The 27541-nt window shown below is 42.9% G+C and overlaps 1 protein-coding gene and 1 non-coding gene across 2 annotated transcripts in view; one reads left to right on the top strand and one right to left on the bottom strand.

Moving 5' to 3' along the window:
• The window catches only part of ppfia2 (PTPRF interacting protein alpha 2), a 411670-nt gene that overhangs the window by 66290 nt on the left and 317839 nt on the right, over nucleotides 1–27541 (bottom strand). The window contains exons 19-22 of the mRNA XM_078221160.1: nucleotides 25149–25239; nucleotides 20571–20579; nucleotides 15923–16004; nucleotides 9909–10109 (exon numbers count right to left, since the gene is read on the bottom strand). Coding sequence (XP_078077286.1) covers nucleotides 9909–10109; nucleotides 15923–16004; nucleotides 20571–20579; nucleotides 25149–25239 — 383 coding nt within the window. The remainder of the gene's footprint in view (nucleotides 1–9908; nucleotides 10110–15922; nucleotides 16005–20570; nucleotides 20580–25148; nucleotides 25240–27541) is intronic.
• Nucleotides 17796–17979, top strand: LOC144499310 (U2 spliceosomal RNA). Its single transcript, XR_013498808.1, has one exon. It is a non-coding gene; the product is annotated as a U2 spliceosomal RNA (small nuclear RNA).

Below are 27541 nucleotides of genomic sequence, written 5' to 3'. Positions count from 1 at the left end.
GGTTAGGTGGATTGGCCGTGCTAAATTGCCCCTTAGTGTCAGGGGGATTCGCTGGGTAAATACATGGGGTTACGGGGATAGGACCTGGGTGGGAGTATTCTTGGTGCAGTCTCAAAGGGCTGAATGGCCTCATTCTGCACTGTAGGGATTCTGTGATTCTGTGACTGATAAGCAAGTTTGCAGACGACACCAAGATTGGTAGGATGGTGAATAGTGAAGAAGGCTGTAGGTTACAGGAAGATATAGATGGGTTGGTCAGATGGGCAGAGCAGTGGCAGGTGGTACATAACCCTGATAAGTGGGAGGTGATGCACTTTGGGTGGTACAGTGGCACAATGGTTAGCACTACTGCCTCACAGTGCCAGGGACCCGGGTTCGATTCCTGGTTTGGGTTACTGTCTGTGCGGAGTCTGCACGTTCTCCCTGTGTCTGCATGAGTTTCTTCCGGGTGCTCCAGTTTCCTCCCACAGTCCGAAAGACATGCTGGTTGGGTGCATTGGACATGCTAAATTCTCCCTCAGTGTACCCGAACAGGCGTCGGAGTGATGCGACTAGGGGATTTTCACAGTAACTTTATTGCAGTGTTAATGTAAGCCTACTTGTGACACTATGAAATAAACTTTAACTTTAAACTTTAAAAAGTTTTAGAAGAAGAAACAAGATGAGGAAGTATTTAATGAATGGCAGGACTCCGGGAATCTCAGTGGAATGGGGGGATCTTGGTGTAATTATTCACAGATCCCTGAAGTCAACAGAGCACGTGAATAGGATAGTTAAGAAGGCATATTGGACAGTTGTTTTCATCAGTCGTGTTATAGAGTATAACAACAAGGAGGTAATGTTGGAGCTGTGCAGAGCATTGGTTAGGCCACAGCTGGAGTACTGTGTGCAGTGCAATTCTGGTCACCTCATTATAGGAAGGATGTGACAGCACTAGAGGGGGTACGGCGGACGTTCACCAGTATGTTGCCTGAGATGGAGCATTTGAGCTAAAGGGGAAACTAGATAGGCTTGGATTATTTTCTTTAGAGTAGAGCAGGCTAAGGGGGGACATGACTGAGGTGTATAAGATTATGAGGGGTATGGACAGGGTGAGTAGGGAGCAGCTGTTCCCCTTGGTTGAGGTGTCAATCACATTGGGGCATAGTTTTCGGGTAGAGTCATAGTCATAGAGGTTTACAGCATGGAAACAGGCCCTTCGGCCCAACTTGTCCATGCACCCTTTTTTTTTTAAACCCCTAAGCTAATCCCAATTGCCCGCATTTGGCCCATATCCCTCTACACCTATCGTATCCATGTAATTATCTAAATGCTTTTTAAAAGATAAAATTGTACCGGCCTCTACTACTACCTCTGGCAGCTTGTTCCAGACACTCACCACCCTCTGTGTGAAAAAATTGCTCCTCTGGACACTTTTGTATCTCTCCCCTCTCACCTTAAATATATGCCCTCTGGTTTTAGACTCCCCTACCTTTGGGAAAAGATATTGACTATCTACCTTGTCTATGCCCCTCATTATTTTACAGACATTTATAAGGTCACCCCTCAGCCTCCTACGCTCCAGAGAAAAAAGTCCCAGTCTATTCAGCCTCTCTTCATAACTCAATCCATCAAGTCCCAGTAGCATCCTAGTAAATCTTTTCTGCACTCTTTCTAGTTTAATAATATCCTTTCTATGATAGGGTGACCAGAATTGCACACAGTATTCCAAGTGTGGCCTTACCAATGTCTTGTACAACTTCAACAAGATGTCCCAACTCCTGTATTCAATGTTCTGACCAATGAAACCAAGCATGCCGAATGCCTTCTTCACCACTCTGTCCACCTGTGACTCCACTTTCAAGGAGCTATGAACATGTACCCCTAGATCTCTTTGTTCTGTAACTCTCCCCAATGCCCTACCATTAACTGAGTAAGTCCTGCACTGGTTCAATCTACCAAAATGCATCACCTCGCAATTAAACTCCATCTGCCATTCGTCAGCCCACTGGCCCAATTGATCAAGATCCCGTTGCAATTGGAGATAACTTTCTTCACTGTCCACTATGCCACCAATCTTGGTGTCATCTGCAAACTTACTAACCATGCCCCCTATATTCTCATCCAAATCATTAATATAAATGACAAATAACAGTGGGCCCAGCACTGATTCCTGAGGCACACCGCTGGTCACAGGCCTCCAGTTTGAAAAACAACACTCTACAACCACCCTCTGGCTTCTGTCAAGAAGCCAATTTTGTATCCATTTAGATACCTCACCCTGGATACCGTGAGATTTAACTTTATGCAACAACCTACCATGCGGTACCTTGTCAAAGGCCTTGCTAAAGTCCATGTAGACAACATCAACTGCACTGCCCTCATCTACCTTCTTGGTACCCCTTCAAAAAACTCAATTAAATTTGTGAGACATGATTTTCTACTCACAAAGCCATGCTGACTGTCCCTAATCAGTCCTTGCATCTCTAAATGCCTGCAGATCCTGTCTCTCAAAATATCTTCCAACAATTTACCCACCACAGATGTGAGGCTCACTGGCCTGTAGTTCCCAGGCTTTTCCCTGCAGCCCTTTTTAAACAAAGGTACAACATTTGCCACTCTCCAATCTTCAGGCATCTCACCCGTGACTATCGATGATTCAAATATCGCGGCTAGGGGACCCGCAATTTCCTCCCTAGCCTCCCACAACGTCCTGGGATATACTTCATCAGGTCCCGCGGATTTATCTACCTTGATGCGCTTTAAGGCTTCCAGCACCTCCTTCTCTGTAATATGTACACTCCTCAAGACATCACTATTTATTTCCCCAAGTTCCTGAACATCCATGCTTTTCTCAACAGTAAATACTGATGAGAAATATTCATTTAGGATCTCACCCATCTCTTGTGGATCCGTACATAGATGTCCTTGTTGATCCTTAAGAGGCCCTACTCTCTCCCTTGTTACTCTTTTGCCCTTTATGTATTCGTAGAAGCTCTTTGGATTCTCCTTTGCCTTATCTGCCGCAACAATTTCGTGTCCCCTTTTTGCCCTCCTGATTTCTCTCTTAACTCTACTCCTACTCCTATACTCTTCAAGAGATTCACTTGATCCTCGCTGCCTATGCACGTCATGTGCCTCTTTCTTCTTCTTGACCAGGGCCTCAATGTCCCGAGTCATCCAGAATTCCCGACTTCTGTCAGCCTTGCCCTTCACTCTAAGAGGAATGTGTTTACCCTGAACCCTGGATAACACACTTTTGAAAGCATGCCATTTACCAGACGTCCCTTTTCCTTCCCACAGACTCCCCCAATTAACTTTTGGAAGTTCCTGTCTGATACCATCAAAATTGGCCTTGCCCCAATTTAGAATTTTAACTTTTGGGACAGACCTATCATTCTCCATAGCTATCTTAAAACTAATAGAATTATGGTCACTGGTCCCAAAGTGATCCCTCACTAACACTTCTGTCACCTGCCCTTCCTTATTTCCCAAGAGGAGGTCAGGTTTTGCCCCCTCTCTAGTCGGGCCATCCACATACTGAATGAGAAATTCCTCCTGAATACACTCAACAAATTTGTCTCCATCCAACTCTCTAATACTATGGCTGTCCCAGTCAATGTTGGGAAAATTAAGATCTCCGACTATTACCACCTTATTTTTCTTGGAGCTATCTGTAAGGGTAAGGGGCAGGAGATTCAGAGGGGGTTTGAGAAAAACCTTTTTCACTCAGGGGGTTGTGGGAATCTGGAATGCACTACCTGGGAAGGTAGTCAAGGCAGAAACCTTACAACCTTTAAATATTTGGATGAGCACTTGAAATATTCAAGGGTGTAGTGTATAAAATTATGAAAGGCATAGATAGGGTGAACGGTGGGAAGCTTTTCCCCGGGTCGGTGGTGACGTTCACGAGGGGTCATAGGTTCAAGGTGAAGGGGGGGAGGTTTAACACAGATATCAGAAGGACATATTTCACACAGAGGGTCGTGGGGGCCTGGAATGTGTTGCCGGGCAAGGTGGTGGAGGCGGACACACTGGGAACGTTTAAGACTTATCTAGACAGCTATATGAACGGAGTGGGAATGGAGGGATACAAAAGAGTGGTCTAGTTTGGACCAGGGAGCGGCGCGGGCTAATTGTTCCTGGTTTCTCGTTTCAAGGCTTCATTCTACGATCATCTTGCTGGTGCCAGTACAGAGTGAGACTGCGGATAGTTGGGAACCTGTCTCGGGGGCAGGGAATTCATATGGTGTTCGTGGAAGTGGAAATGACTAGGGTTGGGAAGCATTTTCCGATCGGGGCCATTGTGATCTCCTGGACTCGTTTCGATCGCCTCAGGGGGTCGGAGAGGAATTTCCCAGATTTTCTTTTCCCCATATTGGCCCTGGGGTTTTTCACTCTGGGTTTTCGCCTCTCCCTGGAGATCACATGGTCTGGAATGAGGGGGTGGGGGTAAGTTAATAGGTTGTAATGAACAAAGCATCGTAGCTGTGAGGGACAGCTCGGTGGATAGGATATTGGTATGTAGATAGGCTGGAAAATTGGGCGGGGATCCTGGATTCAGGATTCAATCCTGGACCGGGGAGCGGCGCGGGCTTGGAGGGCCGAAGGGCCTGTTCCTGTGCTGTATTGTTCTTTGTTCTTTGTTCTTTGGTGTGGGACCAGTGCAGGAAAATGGGCTTAGGGTGCCTTTAGTGGTAGATATTGTTGGTGCAGTCTCGATGGGCCAAAGGGTCTTTTCTGCACTGTATGACTCTATGACTCTAGGAGGAATTGCAGGTGGCAGGAATGTTATTCCTTATAAGTTCCATTACATTCAGAATTTTCACTTTCATCTAGTTGTGCGAGAACATTTGGGGATGAGCGACCTATAACATGATTGAACTTTTCATCAAGATGGAAAGTGACGTAATTGATTCTGAGACTAGGGTCCCGAATCTTAATAAAGGAAACTACAATGAAATGAGATACGAGTTGGCTATGATAGATTGGGAACACTACTTAACGGAATGACAGTGGATAGGCAATGGCAAACATTCAAGGAATGCATGAGTGAACTGCAATTGTTTATTCCTGTCTGGAATAAAACTGGAAAGGTAGCCAAACCATGGCTTACAAGGGAAATTAGAGATTGTATTAGATCCAAGGGGGAGGCATACAAATGGGTCCAGAAAAACAACAGATCTGAAGATTGGGAGCAGTTTAGAAGTCAGCAAAGAAGGACCATGGGATTGATTAAGAAGGGGTAAATAGAGTACAAGAGTAAGCTTGTGGGGAACATAAAAACTGACTGTAAAAGCTTCAATAGCTATTTGAGGAGAAAAAGATTGGTGAAGGCAAACATAGATCCTTTACAGTCAGAAACAGGGGAATTTATAATGAGGAACAAAGAAATTGCTGACCAACTAAATGCCTACTTTGGTTCTGTTTTCACAAAGGAGGGCACAAATAACACCAGAAATGTTGGGAGCACAGGGTTTAGTCGACGGGGGAACTGACGGAAATCAGAATTAGTAGAAAAATTGTGTTGGGGAAACTGATGGGAATGAAGGCTGATCCATCTCCAGGGCCTGATAATCTACATCCCAGAATAATTAAGGAAGTGGCCAGACGAATAGTGGATGCACTGGTGGTCATCTTCCAAGATTCTGTAAACTCTGGAACAGTTCCTACAGATTGGAGGGTAGCTAATGCAACCCCACTACTTAGAAATGGAGGCAGAGAGAAAAAAAGGAATTATAGACCAGTCAGTAGTGGGGAAAATTCTAGAATCTTAGTTTTTGTCTTTATGCTATCCTTAACTTCCTTGCTTAGCCATGGAAGTTTTTCTTCCTCTTACCACCTTTCCTCCTTTCTGGAATATATTTTATTTGGGAGGACTTGAATAGTGCCTTAATATCTGCTACTGTTCATCAACTGTTCTACCTGGTAGTCTTCTTGCCCAATCCAGTGGGGCCAAATCTGTCCTCATGCCCTGAATGCTAGCGTGAGACTCCAGTTTCTAGCTTTCAAACTATTTGAAATTCCCGCATGCTATGATCACTCTTCCCTAGAGGGTCCTTAATTATGACATCATTTACTTGCCCTACCTCATTACATAATACCAAATCTAAAATAGCCTGCTCCCTGGTTGGTTCCACAACAACTTCTTCCAAAAAACAATCTCAAATACATTCAATTGATTCCCCCTGAGGCTACCCTATTCCAGTCAATATGCATGTTATAATTACCCACGATTATTGCCGTGCCTTTCTTACAAGCCCTCTATATTTTTTGGTTTATACTATGTGCCACTGTGGAACTACTGTTTGTGCACCTATTGATTACTCCTATCAGAGAATTCTTTCCCTTGCTATTTCTTATTTTTGCCCAAATTGATTCTGTATCTTGGACTCTAGTGCCTATCATTTAAAGTTTAAAGTTTATTTATTAGTGTCACAAGTAGGCTTACATTAATACTGTACGATCCTCAACTAACAAAGCTACACCACTGCCTTTTCCTTTCTATCTATCCTTCCGAAATACTGAGTACCCTTGAACATGCAAAACCCAAACCTGTCTCAGTATTCACCACTAAATTATACCCATTTGTCTCAGTTCACGGTATTAATTCATAAATTCTATTCTGAATGCTTCATGCATTCAGATACAAAGCCTTTAAGTTTGCTTTATTATCCAATTTCCCTCCTCGTATATGAGGCCTTGATGCAGTATGACTTTCATATGATCTGTTACTACCCTTTGCTTTTTGTTGAAACTCAGTCAGCACTAACCTGTACTCCTATTTTCTTTAACTTTGACTTCCTAATTTTCCATGAAACTTAACCCTCATCCCCACTACTTAGTTTAAAGCTCTCTCTACTTTCCTAGTTATAGTCCACAAGAAGGGTGGTCCCAGCATGGCTCAGGTGTGGGCCATCCCAATGGTACATCACTCACTTTCCCCAGTATTGAGGTCTATGCCCCATGAACTGAAACCCACTTCTCCCATACCAGTTTTTGAGCCAGGAACAGGCTGATGGTTTGAGGTGCATAGTTTGGCACAGATTGTAGAAGGTGCCAATAGGTGAGGGATTTGGTTTGGCATTAATTGACATGTATGGGCATAGGGATTGGGTGGCATGGTGAGGAAATGTGAGAGGTGAGGACTAAAGGGCATATATTTAAGAAATCAGCTTCGACAAAGTCAAAGTCCCAGAGCACCGAGGCAGGCCTTTTAAACAGCCCATCATGGAACACAACAACCGACCTGTGTCCAGAGGTAGTTGGCCCAATTCCATCCCACACACACACACACCACTCCACCACACCCCCCGCCCTGGAACGAAGATTCCACCATTGGGCCACTTTCACCTGAGATGGGTGTGGCAAGCTGGGAGATTTCCTAGTGCTGTATACCAGCCTCGAACATGAAAAACCAGGCCTCAGTGTTCCCGTATGCAGCCTTGTTGGTGCTGGTTGCCCATAGAGTATCAACATTGTAGTCCATGTCTCAGACAGGTTTTAGGTTCCCTATCTGTCTGCAATATTGGAGGTCTACCCACCTGTTTAGCACCCAAAAAGGGGGACACAGGATCGCATTTTAAGGCTATGTTTTTAATCAGGCAGAATTAATAATCTCAGCATCGCACTGTATATCATGAGCCCATATCTATCAGGAAAATCTTCCAAAGCTAATTTTTCCCAATAAACTGCAGAAATGAAATTAAATGAATAAATTCATGTTTATTTTACTGGAAATGCTTTGTTTGCAAACATATGTTATGGAACAATGAAGATTTGTTTCACTCGTTTGGGTGGATTTTGATACTTATCATTAGATGGAGCACCATTCACAGCTTAGTCTTCCATCTTTGGGTAAGGTAAAATATGCTGCATCCTGACTAGTTTGTTTTCTCTGAAGTTGCATATGACTGTTTGTAATGTGGTTGCATTCATTAGTTCAAAGAAATTCAGCCTGGGATGTTGCACTCAAATGTTGGATTCATGTGCGTTAATGAAATACAGAAGTAAAAGTAAATCTAGAGAAAAGAAAAATAAAACATCTTGGACATAGCACTATTTTGTAAGCCCTAATCTGTGAAATTTTGATCATGTTTGGGACAAAACCTAGATTAAAAATCATGCTTCCATCTTCATAAATTGTTCATTTTTGTTCCCTCCTTTTTTTTCACAACTGAAAGAGTTGACAGATGATACCGCTCCAGAGAATAGTTGAGGCTAGTAGGAGTTAAGTTTAATACATCTATTGACCTTTGTGGGGACATGGCTAATCTCTATGTGGTTACTTTCCAAAGATGAATAACTCATTTCATGTGAAATGATGGAAGCAGATTCATGCCTAACTCTCGCTGGAACCAATCAACTTCACATTAAATACTTGTCAGAATCCATAATTCAACAATGATGTTGTTATCTGTTCTTCTTATGTGGTGATATGTTACAGATCACTTAGGGAATCCAAGTTTCTTGTGGCAACATGCACTTTTACAATCCGGAGCTATGCATAGTATGGTCAAGGCTCCAACTTTCCTCCCATCACATGGCTAATCAGGAATCTCTCCCACTCTCACCATCCACCAATGGTAAACGTTGGGAAGATTTACAAGTTAATACTAGACCTGTTTGGCTGCGTTATGAACTCACCTTGCTTGGTCAACAAGTCCTGGTGTGGGACTCATAATGTGGAGATGCCGGCGTTGGACTGGAGTAAACACAGTAAGAGTTTTAACAACACCAGGTTAAAGTCCAACAGGTTTATTTGGTAGCAAATGCCATTAGCTTTCAGAGCGCTGCTCCTTCCTCAGATGGAGTGACGAAGGAGCAGCGCTCCGAAAGCTAATGGCATTTGCTACCAAATAAACCTGTTGGACTTTAACCTGGTGTTGTTAAAACTCTTACTGTGGGACTCATAGTCAAGAGTTTCTGACTCAGCGGCAGGTATGCTACCCACTGCGCCAGATGACCCCCTAACTCTTGAGGTGTAGTTCATCTGATTTAGAACATACATGAAAGTAATCAAGGCAGGTATGAATAGAATTTTTAAAAATCCAATTTTCATTTTAAAGAAAACATGTTAACCATTGGATATATTAGGAATTAAAGAATAGTAATTGAAATGATGCATATAAATTGGAGGCTTACTGTACCAATTATTGTTTTGGCACAAAAAGAACAAATCATAATTAAAACAACACAATGATAAAACCATGAAGACATATATTATTACAAATTAAACAACATATTCAAAGTTGTGTTGTAGTAAAAGAAACATACGGAATATAGATTTATGATTAGATATTATGGTTAGAAATAAAAGTTATGACATCAGCAGAAACCAGAAAGAATAATTAAAATTACAAACTGCACTTCAATTGAATAAACAAGGGATTCAGAGCACTGTGACAGTCATTGATATTACATCCATGGTGACCTGGTAAATAACATAGTAGTCTATTTGAATTAACAACATTCTGATCAGTATGCTGAATTGCTAAAGCTCAATAAATTACCCTGAAAGTAGAAATTTCCAATAGGTAACAAAATTGGTTCTATATAAAATCAAATTCTAACTATTATTAGGGTACTGCTTCGAGGTATCAGCTTATCTTGTTCACTGACTAAAACCAAATATTATAACACTGCAGAATATTCAGATTTATAAATTAATTACATTAAAAATCACAGTTAGCCATAAGCTAGCAGGTAGTGTGGAGCAATTTCAGAAATGTATTCTAAATCTCAGGTTTCAGATGATACTCAGAACTTGCTTTTGTTTCATTTATGCTGTTGAATTTGTTATCTGACTCCTGATTACTTTAAATTCTTGTAATTCATTCCCTTTTGTCAACTGTTCTATATCTTCATACATGTATTAAAATGAGAATGCCAACATAATAGAATGTCAAACTATGATAAATATCACTCACTGTTCTAGATGTTGGAGGTGCTGATGGGCTTGTTAGTGACACCATCTCTTGGATTGCCAGCCTGAGTTTTAACCGATGGAGTGGATTGCTGATTCCAATTTCCCTTTGGATCTCAGTGTCAGATAGGGCAGACATGATGGCACCACTCTTTACATTTGCACGACAAGCAGCAACATACCATGCAGGCATTCCAAGCCACAGCTGTAGAGCAGAAAAGCACAACTTGTTTGTTAGCCAGGATATTAAAGTATGCTTTAATGTCTTCTAAAAATTAAATAATAAAAGATGAATGTGGATATTTATAATTAGCAAGTGACAATTCATTCTGCTCACAAAATAAGTTGATTTGTATCTGGCATATGTTTTCACAATAAATGAAACTTCACTGTATTAGTTATCCCAACAAGGGATTTTCACCAGATGTAAATTCATTACTAACAGTGGTATAGAACTTGAATGTTGCTGAAAAATGAAACATGTTGCCAAAGCTTTTTATCTTGCACTCATCAGGCCAAAGGAAGAATACCAAATATCAAACAATCACAACAATTTAGAAGATAGGAGAAAAGAGCTGATTGGTTGGCAAGTCGACTCTGATTGGCCAAGGCAATGCCATGGTCGAAGTGACAGGGAACTAAAGGCTCCCCAAGTTCCTGGATAAATCAAAATAGATACTGGGCTTAAATATATTCCTTTTCTTTGCAGATTTGCAGCAATGGTAGTTATTTCATCCCCTGCTATGAGGTCTAGTTTTTTTGCCAGGGACATGTCACTGCAAGGCAGTGCCTGGACCATATAAATAATATAAACCAAGAAATCCAAGTGGGTCGGTATCTGAGCAGTCGCAGTGCACTTCAATGGATTAAACCTGATGAGTCACAAGGCATAGGACGAGTGGGAAAATCAGTCCGATGTCAAACAAAATCAGGATATGAAAATAATGCTTAGTAGGTACCTAGAACATGAGATTGGCTCACTTACATATAACTCATTCAGCAAAGTTGGAAGTTGCAAAGTGTGTATTCTTACTCATTTAAATGGTGCATTACTTTCCACTTCTGATTCCCTTTCCCTTATTTACAAATGTGGGGGGCGATTCTCGCATCCCACTGTGCTGCTTTTGTAGTGCAGTGGGCTGGGAGACTCCAGTGGAGGCCATTTCACAGCCTCCTCCACTGGCCACTATGGCCTCCGCGCGTCTCCCAGCGCCAGATTTCCAGAGCCTCGCCCAATTCCATGGCGGGCGAGATGGTAGAGTTCCGGCCTAATTGTCAAACTCACATGAAACCTGGATAAATTCACGCTGGTTTTTTCAGTGGGTGTTCAGAGAAGAATCTCCCACCCTCTATGCACTGCAGAGGCCACCAGCGTGACTATCATTAAATGTCAGGTGGCGGAGCCTATTCCCACTGGAGAGGCTGAAATCAGTGCTAAGTGGGCCATTCCGCATGAGCCGATTTGTCAATGCTGAGATTGGCGCATGCGCAGTGGACCTGCACTGATGGCCTCCCAATTTTTGGCCAGTCTGATCGCTGGCCAGCACTGTGACCCCCACAACGCTGGCTCGCTGGCTCTCTGCCCCCCCCCCCCCAAGGCCCGATCATTGGCCCTCAACCATTCCTGGGCCCAACCCCAACTCCTCCCTCCGAGCCCATCCTGATCTCCAGCCTTTCCTCCCACCGACAGCTCCACCACCCCCCCACAGTGCTGACACCACGCCCGCAATGCCAGCCCTTCCCAGCAGGCTGACCATCCCCCCGCTGACCCTCTCCCCGCCCCCAGACCACCCTGATCGCTGGCTGCTCTCCTTCCCCTACCGATCCCTCTGCAGAGTGGCAGCGGAAACCCCCACCCTCACCGATCACCCCCTAAGCCCCGCCCTCCCATCAGGCCCCACCTGTAGACCCCACCCTCATTTGCTCCATCCCCTTGGCATTGCCTTATGCCCAATGGGCAATGCCAAGGTGCCCCCTGGATATTGGTACTTTTCCCCTTGGGCTGTGCCGGGGGGCATAGGCTGGTACTTCCAGGACGCCAATGCCCATGGGGCACCCCACCCTCCCCTGCCGCCCGACCCTTTGGGAGGCCCCGATTGCCCCCCTTCAGTCCAGCGGGGTTGGGCCGCTAGTTCCCCGAAAGTGGGGAGCTATAGTATTCCCCGCTGGAGTGAACCACTCTGCCGGTGTGGGGGGGGGGGGGGGGGGGGATTCTCAGGTGGCCAGAGATTTTGGTCCTGGGCCCGGTAATCTCATTTAAATGAGATTAAAATGACCATGTTAATGGTCTTTGCGCCCTTCTGCCGATTTCTGGCGCGGAGCAGACGCCACCGGAAATCTGGTGCTGTGAGATGCTAGCAGAGCGCGAACCCTGCGAATTGGCTGGCGCAACAATCTCCTGACCCGCTGCGCTAAAAAATTAGCACAGAGGGATGGGAGAATCATGGCCCAGGTTTTTTATTTAATATTTCTTCCATTTTTTCTTTTTCTGTTTTTTCATGAAAATTAATGTGACTGAAAACTTCTAATAATATTTCAATACCATTTATTTCACACCATTTTTTGATTTATACTAATGTCTTTGTAAGTTTGTCGTCACTATATACTTCCTCCACACGGACGGGCCACCACTTCCTCCACAATCACAGTGTGGTTCTGATATCAGACAAGAGGAGGTGTTACTTCAGCACAATAAAGTGGGAAATACCAGTTACTTCTTCCTTAAACAACTGGTTACTAAGTGTCATTGTTCAGTGGCATAGCTAAGAAAGAAATCACTGCAAGTCAGGAAGTAAGGGACTGCCATTGAATGCCAATCCCTTGACTTGCCACAGAATAATATGGCTGTTCCAGTTAGGTTTTTGGCCAATGATGACCTCGTTGTTGATGGTGGAAGATTCAATAATGGTAATACCTTTGAATGTCAAGGGGTGGTGGTTTAACTTCATTTTTTTGGAGATGGTCATTCTTCAGCATTCTCTAATATCTAGCAAGTGGCAAGAATATAACTTATTCCTGTTGTTGGCCATAGGGAAGATTATTGCAAGAGTCCTCTTTCATTACCTTCTTCCTGTGACTGAAGAGCCCTTTCCAGAGTGCCAATTTAGATTCCGCTCATTAAGGGCACATAATCTTCACCTCGTGGTAACTACAAAAATGCAGGAAATAGCATCAACCCTTGTACATGGCCTTCAACACAGTCAACCATGAGGGATCATGGAGAGTCCTCCTCCGTTTTGGCTGCCCCTAAAAGGTTTGTTGCCATCCTCTGCTTGCTCTACAATGACATGCAAGCCATGATCCTTAGCAATTGATCCAATTCACATTCATTGGACTGGGGTCAGGCAAGGCAGTATCATCACACCAACACTCTTCTCAGTCTTCCTTGCTACAGTGCTAACCTCAGAAAGCTGCCCGCTGGCATGGAGCTAAAGTACAGAACAAACAGGAATCTGTTCAACCTCTGCCACAAAGGTCCTCCAGCAACCTGCCCCTGCCACACAGCAAAATCATTACAAGGCCTTGGACAACATGGAGCACTTTCCAAACTTTGGGAGCTTACTGTCAACAAGGGCAGATACTGACGACAAGGTTCTACACTGTCTTCAGTTTCCCAGCACAGCCATTGGTCGCCTGAGGAAGAGAGTGTCTAAACACTTGGACCTCAGACCCAGCACCAAGCTCATGGTCTATAGAGCAGTAGTGATACCTGCCCTCCTATAAGATTCAGAGATGTAGACTATATAGAACAGGTATCTCAAAACCCTGGAGAAGTATCACAAGTGCTGCCTCCACAAGATCCTGCAAAAGGTGCACCAACATCAGTGTTCTCACCCAGGCCAACATCCCCAACATTGAAGTATTGACGACACTCGATCAGCTCTGTTGAATGGGCCACATCATCTGCCTGACACGAGACTCCTGAAACAAGCACTCAGAGCTTCAACACGGCAAGCAAGCACCAGGAGGGCAGAGGAAACATTTCAAGGACATCCTCAAAGCCGCTTTAACCAAGTGCAACATCCCCACTGACACCTGGGAATCAGGCCAAAGTGGAGGTGAAGCATCCAGAAAAGAGTCGAGCACCCCATGTTTCATTGTCAAGAGCAAGCTGAAGTCAAGCGTCAGCAGTGAAAGAAGTGAATGGCAATCTGGGCCACCCCACCCAGCCGCTCCTCCCATCTGCCCCATCTGTGGCAGAGACTGTAGGTCACACATTGGACTCCTCAGTCACCTAAGAAATCATTTTTAGTGTGGAAACACACCATCCTTGACTCTGAGGGACTATCTAAGAAGAAGAGAGAGAAGCATGACACTTGTAGCTTCTGATCTAAAAGAGCAGCCGACATTGCTGAGAGAAGCCTGCGGGAGAAAAGGAAGCATTGATTTGAGTTTACTTTATCACATTAAGTATGGTCACTTAAAAGTTTATTTATTTATTAGTCACAAGCAAGGCTGACATTAACACTGCAATGAAGGGCCCAATTCTCCCGTTATGACCTGCAACTTTTCTGGGGGGTCCATTGGGAGAATCGCGTGTTGGCATTTTGTGGGATTTGCGCATGCGCCGGGAATGCATGTGCGTCTCCCAGAGCCGGAGAGCAATTGCAGTCGAGACTGCGCTGGAAACCGGCGGGAAGAGAGATAAGTCATTTGAATCTTTTTTTAATGTAGTTTAAATATATTTTGCATGTGATTATCGGGCCCAGCACGGAGGTTGCCGGGCCCGATAGCATCTCCCATCCTTTAATTCCGGCGCGGTTTAGAGTAGCTCCCAATGTTCGGGGAACTAGTGGGACACCCATCTGGAATGAAGGGGGGTCAATCAGGGCCCCCAGGAGGTCGGGCGGTGGGGGGGTGGTGCCCTGTGGGCACCTTGGCAGTGCCAGCCAAAAACCTGACACTGTGCAAGGGGCAAAGTGCCCATGTCCAGAAGGCATCTTAGCACTGCCCATTGGGCATCAGGCAGTGTCAAGGGAGTGGGGCCTATTGTGGGTGGGGCCTAGGGGCGATCGGTGGGAGTGGTTCCGCTGCCACTCTGCATTGGGATCGGTCAGGGCTGCAGGGAGGCCAGCGATTGGGGTGGGCGGGGGGATGGTCTGCCTCCCGAGACGGGGTGAGGCCTGGCCCGGGAGGTCTGACCCTGGGGAGATCAGTGGGTGGGGGGGGGGTCTGCTGGGGTGAGGGGGTGGGGGGAATCGCCACTGCTGGGTGGGGGGTGGGCTGGAAATTGTGGCACTCTGGGGCGGGGGGGGGATCAGGACTGGCCTGGGAATTGTTGTGGGGGCTGCGATTGGGCTGTGTGGGGTGGGAGGGGGGGGTGGGTAGCACTGCAGGGGTCCCGGGCTGGTCAGCGATTGAGCTGGCCAGCAAACGGGGAGATTGACTGATCGGAGCCACTGTGCATGCGCAGAGTTCCAGAGCTCTGCAAATAGACCCCGCCCCCAACCGGTTTTTAATGGTATTCACGATTGTGACCTCTGCAGTGCACAGAGTGGGGAGCTTCAGGTCTGAAGCTGCACTGAAAAACAGTCGTGATCTAGAACAGTTTTCCCACCAATTCAGCACTTTTGGGAGAATCGCCCCGAAGTTACTTAAAAATTCCCTAGTCGCCACACACTCCGGTGTCTGTTCGGGTCAATGCACCTAACCAGCATGTCTTTCAAACTGTGGGAGGAAGCGGGAGCACCCGGAGGAAATCCACGCAGATACGGGGAGCACCACTCAGGCAGTGACCCAAGCCAAGAATAGAACCCGGGTCCCTGGCGCTGTTAATAACCACTGTGCCATCCCTAATTGTGATAAACTCCCCATTGGGGAATTAAACCCTGGTCTCCCACGTGACAGGTACAGATACTAACCACTATACTAACGAGGAAGTGAGGAAGTTTAGCTCTGTTAGCTGGACTGTTGTTGAGCAAACTATAAAAAACACTGATTGCTGATGCACATTTGTTAACTCATTTGGTAGTGCACTGTTTTTATTCAGAGATGAAAGGTTTAATAATGCAGTTCTACCTCAAGCCAGGCGACTACTGTTGGTCCATCCCATTGTGCAAATGGCAAACCTTTTCTCCGGGCTTCTTCTAATAGTTCATGTCTGTGAAGAACACCAAATCATACAGATATTTTGAAATTGGCAATGCTTTCAGCTGATTTTTGTTGCGTGACCTAGGCATGATTCTTAAATCAATCAAAAAAAGACTGGGGGAGTGAAGTCTATCTTCTGCAATAGCGCAAAATGGGAAATAACACAATGGAAATGCATTTTATATCCTGTCTGACTTTCTTCTGCATGTGGAAAAAAATTCAGAGAAATGTAAAACTCCATAATCATCATCATCTAATGAACTACCTCTGAAGATGAATTTCATCTCCTTTCTGCTTAAACAACATGCTTCATGCTGTCAGGACATCTCAAAGTAGCTACTAGATTCCTCTTGAAGAATAGTCACTATCATAATGTGGCCAAAATTGCAGCCAATTTGCACTCAGTGGCGTCCCACAAACAGAAAAATATCTAGTAATTTATTCTTGATGTCGTTGGTTGGGGGCAATCTTTTGGCCAGAACACTCCATGCTCTTCCTTAGATGGTACCTCATATGATTCCTCATATCCAAATAAACAGGCAGGTGACTTGTTCAAAAACCTAATTGAAAAGAAGTTACCTCCGACATACTGCACCTTTCTACATCACTGAAGTCATGTTGGTTATCTGCAAAAGTGGGACGGGAAACCAAAAGTTCAGACTCAGAGATTAGAGTGCTACCAAGCGACCCAACCAATGTCTCAGGTGAATGTCATTGCAAGACCAAAATGATTCAAGTGTCATTGCGGTATTGCATAGATATCAAATTATATTGCTGAAAGACACATTTCTTGCACAGGAACAGGCTGTGATAGTACTTCCATAAGACCACAAGACATAGGAGCAAAATTAGGCCACTCGGCCTACCGAGTCTGCTCTGCCATTCAATCATGGCTGATATTTTTCTCATCTCCATTCTCCTGCCTTTGCCCCATTGCCCCTGATCCCCTTATTAATCAACCTATAAATCCAACCCATAATCCATAAACCCAACCCATAAATCAATCAAACAATATGAAATGTTTTAGCTGCCTTCATGCAAGGTGCAAAAGCATTATAATTTCAACTCTTCCGCTTTGTTGTTCTGATTGTTGCTTCATAATGTCAGGAGTAACCCTCTTCCTTAATTGAGTTTGAGATCATGGTAAAGTAACACTACTTGGAAATTTATGACATTTGGGACTTTTCTCCAACACCTTTGGCTTCTGCTCATTATTGAAAAAGAGCACTCAGAAGCAGAATTAGCATTCTTTTTAAATGTGAATCTTTATACTTCCCATATATGTGTGAGCTTGCATATGCTCTATTATTGACTCCTAATTGGGTCAATTGGGACATCCTCCATCCTCCATAGTGGGCACATGAGCGGTGCAGGCTTGGAGGGCCGAAGGGCCTGTTCCTGTGCTGTATTGTTCTTTGTTCTTTGTTTGTTCTTTTCCTACCTCTTCTTGAAGGCATGACACCATTAAATCAATGTGTTATGCTAAAACTAATTATTCGATATTTAAATAAATTAATATTGAAATATAATGCAACAATATTCTGAATCAATACAGAACTTTAAACAACAAAATTAGATTTATTTTAAAAGATCTTAAATATAATTTTGAGAACGTAAATTGTAAGTTATAAAATTTTGGATGAAACAATAAGATTCATCACTCGGAAATGTGTTTCAGCTCAGCCACCTACACAACACTGAAGAAACTGTGATACATGAAAAACATTGGGAATTCTTGAGAAGTAGGTAACACACTGTATAAATGTATGCTCACCCTCTATTCCTTCTAGAAGGAATTATAATCGCTTCTCGGCCTTTTGGCTAAGATCAAGTGTAGTATAGATAGGATGCTGTGCTTGGTTGAGGTCATTAGGTTACATTTAAGCTTCATTTGAAGCAATTTTTAAAAGCGGCATTTTAAGATGCAAATGAGATCAAGCCTTGGCGGAGGTGAGTCTGCACTTACTCCAATCAGCTTGGCTCATGTAGATCAGACCCAAGACAGGAGTGGAGGCCCTGTCTTGTCAGCTTGGATCGGAAATGTCTCAACTTGTTGAGACTCTGAATTGGACTTGATTTGATTGAATTGGAAAAGTATTTTTTAAAAATTAGATATTATGGGGAAATGTCCAATTACTAATACAGTTTGAAATCTTCAAAAATCAGAGCTGTCAATCATCCATGATTGAAGATAATATAAAGAATATTGTATAGAATGTCAATATACAAGTTGATTAGCACTGAGAACGAAAACTCTGCATTTTGATTTATTACCATAAATAATTTAGTGTGGTTCTTTACAATATATCACAGGTTTCCATTTTGAAATTGATAAGGAAATACAACTTCCATTTTAACTTCAGCTGCTTCTAAACAATGGCCAGGATTTTCCAGCCCTATAGTGGTAGGACCCCCCATGGGTGATTTGACAGCCCAGCCAATGGCCAGTGATTTTCGGTAGGGCCAGCAGCCGAGCAGGACTCGAAAGTCTTGCCCGATGTGAAATAACATGCTGAAAGTTCTCTGGGGAACTCAGAAACACATGTTTTGCCCCTGTAAAATGGGTGCCTTGCAGGTAAATCAGAAAAGATGGGAGCAGGTTACTTCAATTGCTCAATTAACACTCAAAGGCTGTTTAATGGGCAAATGAACATTGGAAGAACATAACTTAAATATGAAAACTGGCATCCTATGCCAGTTCCACAGGCATCAGTGCTTGGTCCTCAATAATTGAAAATCTATATTAATGACATAGTTAAAGAGGCCAAGTATATTGTAGCTGAATTTGCTTACAATACAAAGGATACAAAGATAGATTGGAAAGCAAGTTGTGAGATGGATACAAAGAGCTAGATTTTACGAGCTCTTAGTGAATGGACTGTGAGGCAAAAAGGCTGGCACAATGGTGCAGGAAGATAGCATGGATGGTGTCCCTATTGTCCTCAGCCACAACATCATTTGAGATTGCAGAAGGCCCATCCATCCAGAGCTAATAAAGTGGCCAATTAAGGGGCTCTTCCTGCCTTCCTTGGCATTTAACCAGAAGTGGTAAACCAGGTAAACCTTGACAGAATCTAGTACCTAGCGGTGAGAGTGTGCAGCCACCGATGCACCCTCTTCCTCCAGGTGCAGGGCCAGCAGTGATCAAACAGCAACTTCTCCCATTTGGTTTCCTTGCTTGGGCTGGGTTTACCCTCTTGTTGTTCTCTCTGTTTATCCATTTAACAATCTGCAGCTGATCAGTGCATTTGTTTCTTCAAAACATTGTGTGTGGTGCAGTGGCACAGTGGTTAGCACCGCTGCCTCACAATTTCAGGGACCTGGGTTCAATTCCGGCCTCGGGTTGCATTTGCACATTCTCCCTGTGCATGTGTGGGTTTCCTTCATGTGTGCCGGTTTCCTCCCACAGTCCAAAAATGTGCAAGTTAGATGGATTAGTCATGGGAAATGTTACAGGGACAGGACTCTATCGGAGAATCAGTGCAGACTCGATGGGCTGAATGGCTTCTTCTGAACTGAGGGATTCGAGAATTTTTTTTAAAGAAAAATGCTGCAACAGCAACATTGTACATCTACTTTAAAGTGGAAAAATATGCTATTTTATTGAATAGAGACATCAAGGCAACAGATGCCAAACCAAGGACAGAGGGATTGTGAAGGGCGACCAAAAATTGATTTTAGAGAAGATTTTGAAGAGAAGCAGATGGACAGGTAATTCAGAGAGAGAGACCCAAATGCCTCAAGGTCTGTTCACCATGACAGCCTGAAGTGGAGTGGATGCACAAGAGATCAGAGTTGGAGGAATAGAGAGTTTGGGATGGGGTATGGCTTGTACAGTGATTTAACAATAAGGACAGGAATAATAAATTTGAGGTGTTGCCATATTAGGAGCCAATGCAGATTAATGAGGGTAGGTTGATTGCTGAGCAAGCAGCAGAATTTTGGTTAAGCTGGAATGAATGAATGATGAAGGATGGGAAGGGAGCCAGCAAAGGAAGCATTTTAACAACTGAGTCAAAAATTAAGAAAGACATGTCCGAGGGTTTCAGTGGCAGATGTGTTGACGCAAGATTTGAAGGTGGGCAGCATTACAGAATTCTCTGTGATGGAGAGGATATGTGATCAAAAGTGCAGCGCAAGATCAAACAGGATATTTAAGTTGGCAACAATCTGGTTCAGCCTGGGAAGTAATTGGAGTTGGCAGTGGAGATTGTAAGAATGCATTGTGTGAATGGATTTCAACCAACTAATGTCCTAAAATGCACTACAATGTTACCATTTCCCCAGAGTATATAATTTATGAATAATTTATTATATATTGAATACAAACCTGAATGGGATCTTTAAAGTTTCTTTGTGTCTTCTCCAACGAGAAAATTGTTTTGCGGCGTATTAATTTTATACAGGGCTCAGTGTTTGGTCTGAGATTTTATAATCTTTGTAACTTGACTATCCTCAGTGGTCTAGGTACCTTAATATTCAGGTCATGATAGTTGTGGAACTGTGATGCAATGCAAGACAAACCATGTGAAAAAATATGATGACGTGGAATAGCACTCAAACAAATAAAACTTACCCCAATGTGCTTTTCGTTTATGGAGTTGATGAATGGAAAAGAAAAATACACAGATATTAAATATGGATATGAACAACAATCAACAAAATAGGGATCAGTGAATTGCATTATAGAAACCAAATATTTTACTGCAATTGAATACACAGAGTATCTGATATTGAATGTGACCATTCACTATTCACTTACACTTGGTGAAGTATATAGGTCTGTACAGTTTTATAATTATTGTTCAAATGCCCTTTCTGAATGAGAGCAGATTTATTTTCTGCTCGTTATTTAAAAGGGACAATTATCAATTCACAAGGCATACTTGTTAATAAATTCAGGACTTACTTTCTGATATGACCTGCAACACTCAATTGTATATGCACATACATTAGAGGGGGCTCTTCATAAAATTGTAAAAAGTGATTTAGAAAAATCAGTAGCAGAGATCTTAGATTATTAAATCAGCATATAATGGGGTTGATGTGAAACTGCAATAAATGTGTTACAGAGACAGTGGGCAGAACTTTATGGTTTTTTTTTCCAAAGTGCTGTTTTGTGGAGAAAAGGCAGAAGGCAGCCCATCAGCTGCCTTGGTGGCTTTTCCCACCAAATATTCATGCACTGTGAAATTAAATGGAAAGGGTAGGACCCATAATGTTATGTTGGCGAAGCAGGCTCTGAATGAGCAGGGAGCAGTGCTGGGGAATTGCCAGGGCAGCGCCAAGAGCAATGCCAGGGTAGTACCCAGGCATGACCCTCTCCTCTTTGGGAGCTGTACTTATCTGGGTCGGCAGGGGAAGGGGAAATTCCTTACATGGAGGGATAATACAGCGGGAAAGCCTGCTAATGACATTTAAATAATGGTAATGGGGTTCCTGACCTTTCAAAGCAGGAACCCCTTTATTGTCATTGGCAGGGACGGTGGGGACAATGTCAATGGGAAATCTCGCTGGCATAAAAGCCGTTTGGGGACTCCTGTTGGATTTTCTTCTTGCACCAACTTTCCTGCTGGCTAAAAATGGGTAGTGAGAGAATTCGCCCCTGTAAGAGCATGTTTGATTTGACAAAATAAATGATCAAAGTGTTTCAGCTTACCATAAACTGAGCTTCAGACACATGTTGTAATCCGCCTAGGAATTTTGAATGAGCTTTGTAGTTGGGATTGCCAACAAACCTACGTGATTACTTGTGTCTATTTTGACTCATAAAACATTGAAAATATTGATCCACTTGCATCTAGTAAGTAACCATGCCTATTTGTAAGGGTTATCCTTTTGATAGATAAATAAAATGACTTTTGAAGTTTATTTTCAATCAATAAAGGTCCAGTTCAAAAAGAAACTTTACTGATAAATTTACTGCGGATACTGGAATCTGAAACCAAAAGAGAAAATGCTGGAAAATCTCAGTAGGTCTGGGGCGTCTGTAAGGAGAGAAAAGAGCTGACATTTCCAGGTGACCCTTTGTCAAAGCTAAAAGGCATAGAAAGTGGGAGATATTTACACTGCAGGGTGAGGGAATGAAAGATGAGTCATAGCCACAGAAACCAGGGTAAAGGGCTGCTAATGGCAGTCCATAAAGAGAATAAAGGTTGTGAATGGCCAAATGGCACAGAAACTGAAATCAGAGGGTAAACTGTTACAGATGAAGGGGGGGGGGGGGGGGAGAATGCGTAGGAGAGAGCTAAAATTGAAAAAAGGGGGAAAAGGGGAAGCATAGGGGGAGAAAAGATAAGGGAAGGGGGATCAAGTAGGGGAAAGAGTGGGGGGTACAAAAATGAAGCAAAACAATAAAGAAATAAAAGGTCATGAACAGTAAAGATAAATAAGGTTGTTGTTCTGAAGTTGTTGAACTTGATGTTGAGACCGGAAGGTTGTAAAGTGCCTAGCCGGAAGATGAGATGCTGTTCCTCCAGTTTGTGTTGAGCTTCACTGGAACATTGCAGCAGACCAAGGACAGACATGTGGGCATGGGAGCAGGATCGTGTGTTAAAATGGCAAGCAACCAGAAGGTCAGGGTCCTGATTGCGCATAGACCGCAGGTACCCAGCAAAACGATCACCCAGTCTACACTTGGTCTCTCCGATATAGAGATCACATTGGGAGCAGCGAATACAATACACCAAATTTACTGATAACAGGAATCTAAAGAAAGTAGTTAGATTAAAGGTTTAAACCATGTTATCCGAGGAAAATAAAGGTAAAAGGTGGGATAGGTTAGGTACAAAAAAGTTAGAAAAAAAATAGAACTGAAAATTGGAAAGAATCAGAAAAATAATGCTTAAATGGTTTTATTTTTGAACAAAATTGTATTTTCATTTATAGGCTTAATTGTACTTTAACAGATTTACTTTCTCCACTGAAATATCTTTATCACTGAAATATTTGTGCGCATTTCCAATGTTATGATTTTAGCTGGAAACCTTCAAACCAATTATTAATCATCAGCTGTCCATTAGTGAATACTTATTACTTATTTTTTCTAAAGCTCTCGCCTCACAGCATGTGGGGTGATGGTTGTGTAGTTGAAATATCATTGAGCTAATAATCTAGAGGCATGGGCTAATGCTCGAGGGAGACTGTGTTCAAATCCTCCTATGGCAGAATTTAAATTCAATTCATAAATCTGGAATATAAAGTTAGTCTCAGTAAAGGTGGCCTGAAATACCATTGATTGTCGTAAAACCTGTCAGGTACACGACTGACCTTTAGGGAAGGAAATCTGCTATCCTAACCTGGTCTGGCCTACTTGTGGCTCCAGTCACACAGCAATGTGGTTCACTCTTAACTGCCCTCAAAAATGGCCTACCAAGCCACTCAGTTCAGGGATGAGCAACAAATGATGGACGTGCCACTGATGCTTTCATTCCATAATTTTTTTTTAAAAGGTACTGTGGCTGTACCTACACCACATAGACTTCAGTATTTAAGCTCACCACCATCTCGTCAAAACAAATGTGGAAGGAAATAAATCCTGGTCCTGCAGCAATGGCCACATCACATGGCCAAGTAGAAAAAAATGAATATTCTTAGTCACAGACTCAGTTAAACTCGTTAATTGTTCATCGATGGGGTCTTTTATTTCATGGGTTTTGCGTATTGCTGGCATGGCCAGTGTTTGTTCCTCTTGTTTCTCATCCCTAATTACATTTGAAAAGGTGGTCGTGAGCCACCTTCTTGAACTGCAACAGTCCATCTGGTACAGGTACATCCATAGTGCTGTAAGAAGGAGATTTCAGGATTTTGATCCTGTCACAGTGAATGAACAGGGATATAGTTCCAAGTCAGGTTGTGTGTGACTTGGAGGGGAACTTGCAGATGATGGCGTTCCCATGCATCTGCTGCCCTTGTCCTTCTAGTGTGTAGTGTTTGTGGGTTCATCCCTGTGCTGTTCACCCTGGCAACCCTCCCCCAAAATCCTTGCCAGGGCCTGGCAGCTCGACCCTGGTGAGACTGCCCCCACTTATCTTTGCACCTATGCCATTTAATGGAAATTGGAGTTGGAGACTGGGTGCAGTCTCAGCAGTAGTCGCTGCTCCCAGTGACATTATTGGGATGAGAGAGCTGCCAGCCATTTGATTGGCCAGCAGCTTTCTGAGGTATGACTTCCTTTCCATGTGACCTAATGAGGGGCTCACTCCTGACTTTTACATCTGGGCAGGAATCCTGCTTCCCACTCTAAAATCCAGTCCCATATTACAACCTAGCTATACATTTTGATGGCCTTACTGAAAAATGTGCAACTGAATTGGTGAATTATGTACATGAGTCCTCTGATGGTGCATCCTCAGAGTGAGTGATCTCTTCTATGGAGCATTTGTCTTTTCCCTGAACCACCCAAAGAGTCCATGGGAGATGAATGACATGTCAAGGTATGAGGTCATCATCATTTTCATAATCATATAACACTGGCTGCTGACATCAAGTAAACATGAGTGAATTTTGTAATCCATGTAATGGTGTGATATTTAATCCTGTCATCATATACCTGGGATACCCCCACGTCTATCTCCAGTGGCTCTGCCACTGCAGCTTTAAAATGGAGATGACTGGAGGGCTATCTTCAGTTCTTTGCCACACTCCAGAATTCTGTGCTCTCTTCTGCGAGGAGAGGAAATAAAATAACCTATGACTGTGAGAAATAGAATGAGGATGGATAGATAACATTTGTGAAGGATCACTATGAGTAATAGATTTGACACTGCATAAAGATGAGGGTGAATGTCAGTGATGGATGGTCAGGTGGGATGGAAGTGCCTAGACAGACCGAGATGGATACACCTGCAAGGTATGTTGTTATGAGAAGTGAAACACATAACCTCCCTTTCTAGGATTGATGCATTTGTTGATTTGCTTCCCCAATTTTTCCCCTTTTTCTATTATTCTGTCCTTATTCTATTGATCTTCAATCTGATGATGGGTAGAAATCTGAAATGTCATAATCTGTCTTTTCTCTTTATAAATGCTGGTTGGCCTGCTATGTATCTCTAAACATTTTCTGTTTATATTTAAAATTAATTTTATTGAAGATTTCAATGTTTCGCAATGTTTTCATTTAGTAAAAATAGATATTGTTTTGCTGAACACTTACTTTTTCTTCAATCTTCTATCTTTTTCTGCTTGTGTTCCTAGTTTTCCCAGTCCAAGCAAATCTGGGTTACCAATCTCAACATCGAAGATACCTGTTGAAAGGAAGTGAGAGGTTAGAGTAAAAGGAAAAGAATGATCAATATGTTCAGCCAACTAAGTATGTATGTTATATTGCAGAAATAAAGACAACATGCGGCTTTATTTTATTTGTTTTGTGTTTGTTAATCTCAGGGCCACCAGCAAGAATTGACCATGCTTTAAAATTCTGCTTACAAGAAAACCAAATTATTTGTGAAACATGATTTTCGTTGTCCATATGGTTCACAATGATCATTGGATTCATGCTGGTGTTATATTGCAATTTTGTGTCTCTGAAAATCAACTGAACTGTGAGTGAGTGAAATGTGAAAATTTAGTGGGTCTGGAGTTTACAGACGTTCAGTGTAAGAGTGAGTTTAGCATTGAGATACAGTTAGAGAAGGAGGGTGCACAGTCCTTGAGAATGGTGAGTTAAGAGTGACAGAAGACACTTACATGTGTATTACCTCTTCTCAAGATGTAATGAATGAATAAGACTCTATGCTTGCAATCAATTTGTGCATTAACAATAATGCAGATAGACTAGATATTGAACAACATGTTTGACTGGAAGAGCAAGAGCTGATGTACATATTATTCAATGATAGTAGAACTGTGCTAATCATTGGTTTTCTTATGTATCCTAAATAAGATCTCATAAAACTGCACTCTCACTTGCATTCCTAGCCCAGACATAGTAAATGGAGATAACTAAGATGATGCAAATAAGGACTAGCTGTCAGTTTCTCCAAGGATTCATGATTGAAACACAGGAGGCAGGGATCAACTCACAAATGCAGAAAGTTCTTTTTGTAGGAAAAACAGTTTTCCTGGGTCTTTCTGATGCGGCACCATTTTTATGTGATCTTTTGAGGGTTGGGAATGCTTTGGCTGGAAAATACACAAACTGGTAAACTGACCATTACATTGGCCAGAATTGTTTAAGTATTGACATGTATTACAGTACATTTTCCAGTGGAGAAAGTGTCTGTCATATGCAGTTAAAACCTCAGAAAAATTGTGCTGGGAAACTCCCCTGCCATGTTTATTACTAAGATTTTAATGCCCATATATCTTTTACTTTGAAAAAAAAACCTTCCTTGTTATTAGTATGTTAATTATACTGGGACAGCTGGGGCACTGGGTGCTGGAGAAGTATGAAACTGAACTAAGTCAATGAACTGTCTAGGTAAAGAAAAGTTTTGACTTCGTTAACCATTCCTAATTCTGTTAATATGTTAATAAAAAAATCTAAGTACCTGCTCCCCTCCATTGATCGACAGGCAATCTGCTTTAAAACGTAACATGATGGGTTATTTCAATGTCAGGGTCCTGGAGCTGCAATCTAATGATTTGACAGCTGTGGCTGTTAGGAATGCATGGTTGACTTCAAAAAGCAGTTGGAGTACTTAGCTCAGCAGGTGATATATCGACATAGCTGCTTAGGAGGTCAACTGGCAGTTTTAAATGGTTGTAATATAATCTGCATTTGATATGGTCTCTGACTACATGGTTATTTGTTTATACAATTTTACGGCCACTTAAGAGAAATATTTTCTCCAGGTGTAGCTTTTTTCAGTATGAATGATAGAAGTTTGAGTTACTTTTTTATTAGATTGCTACAGGTGTACTTAAAATAATTCCCATTGCTATTTCATAGCTCCTGAGTACTGCACACCGTAAGTGCCAGTGAGCAGATATGGAGAAAACATGTTGGTATGAAAGAGGCATGGGGTGGCATGGGGATCTTAGAGTGCATGGGAAACATGAGAGGAAATTGAGGGGAAATAGAGTGGCAAATTGCACCACAAACCCAAACCCCCGTGTGAAAAAACAAAAACCTAGGAAAAGTCAGTCATGAGTTGAGTGTGTGTTTTGGAAGCTGGGAAAGGACCTGGTCCGCATTTCACCTCCAACATGAAAATCTGGCCCATTGTCTTCAGGTAACTCCAGGGAGAGCTTTGGTAAGGATTTCATGTTTTTTAAACCCTGTTATGCACTTCAGGAAATCACCAAGACTCCTTAGGCAGCACCTTCCAAACCCATGACCACTACCACCGAGAAGGGCAAGAGTAGTAGATACCTGGGAACAATTTGGCAATTGTCCACTCTGCTGGAGCAGGACTGTAGCAAGTTCTGGAAGTGAAGGAATGGTGATATATTTCCAAGTCAAGATGGTGAATTACTTGGAGGGGAACCTCCAGGTGGTGATGTTCCCAGGTATCTGCTACTCTTGTCCATCTAGGTAGTAGTGGTCATGGGTTTGGAAGGTGCTGCCTAAGGAATCTTGGTGAGTTCCTGCAGTGCAACTTGTAG

The sequence above is a fragment of the Mustelus asterias genome, chromosome 9 (genome assembly GCF_964213995.1).
Source record: "Mustelus asterias chromosome 9, sMusAst1.hap1.1, whole genome shotgun sequence".
Classification (NCBI taxonomy): domain Eukaryota; kingdom Metazoa; phylum Chordata; class Chondrichthyes; order Carcharhiniformes; family Triakidae; genus Mustelus; species Mustelus asterias.
The sequence above is the reverse complement of the archived record's forward strand: the minus strand, read 5'-3'. Positions and strand labels throughout refer to the sequence as shown.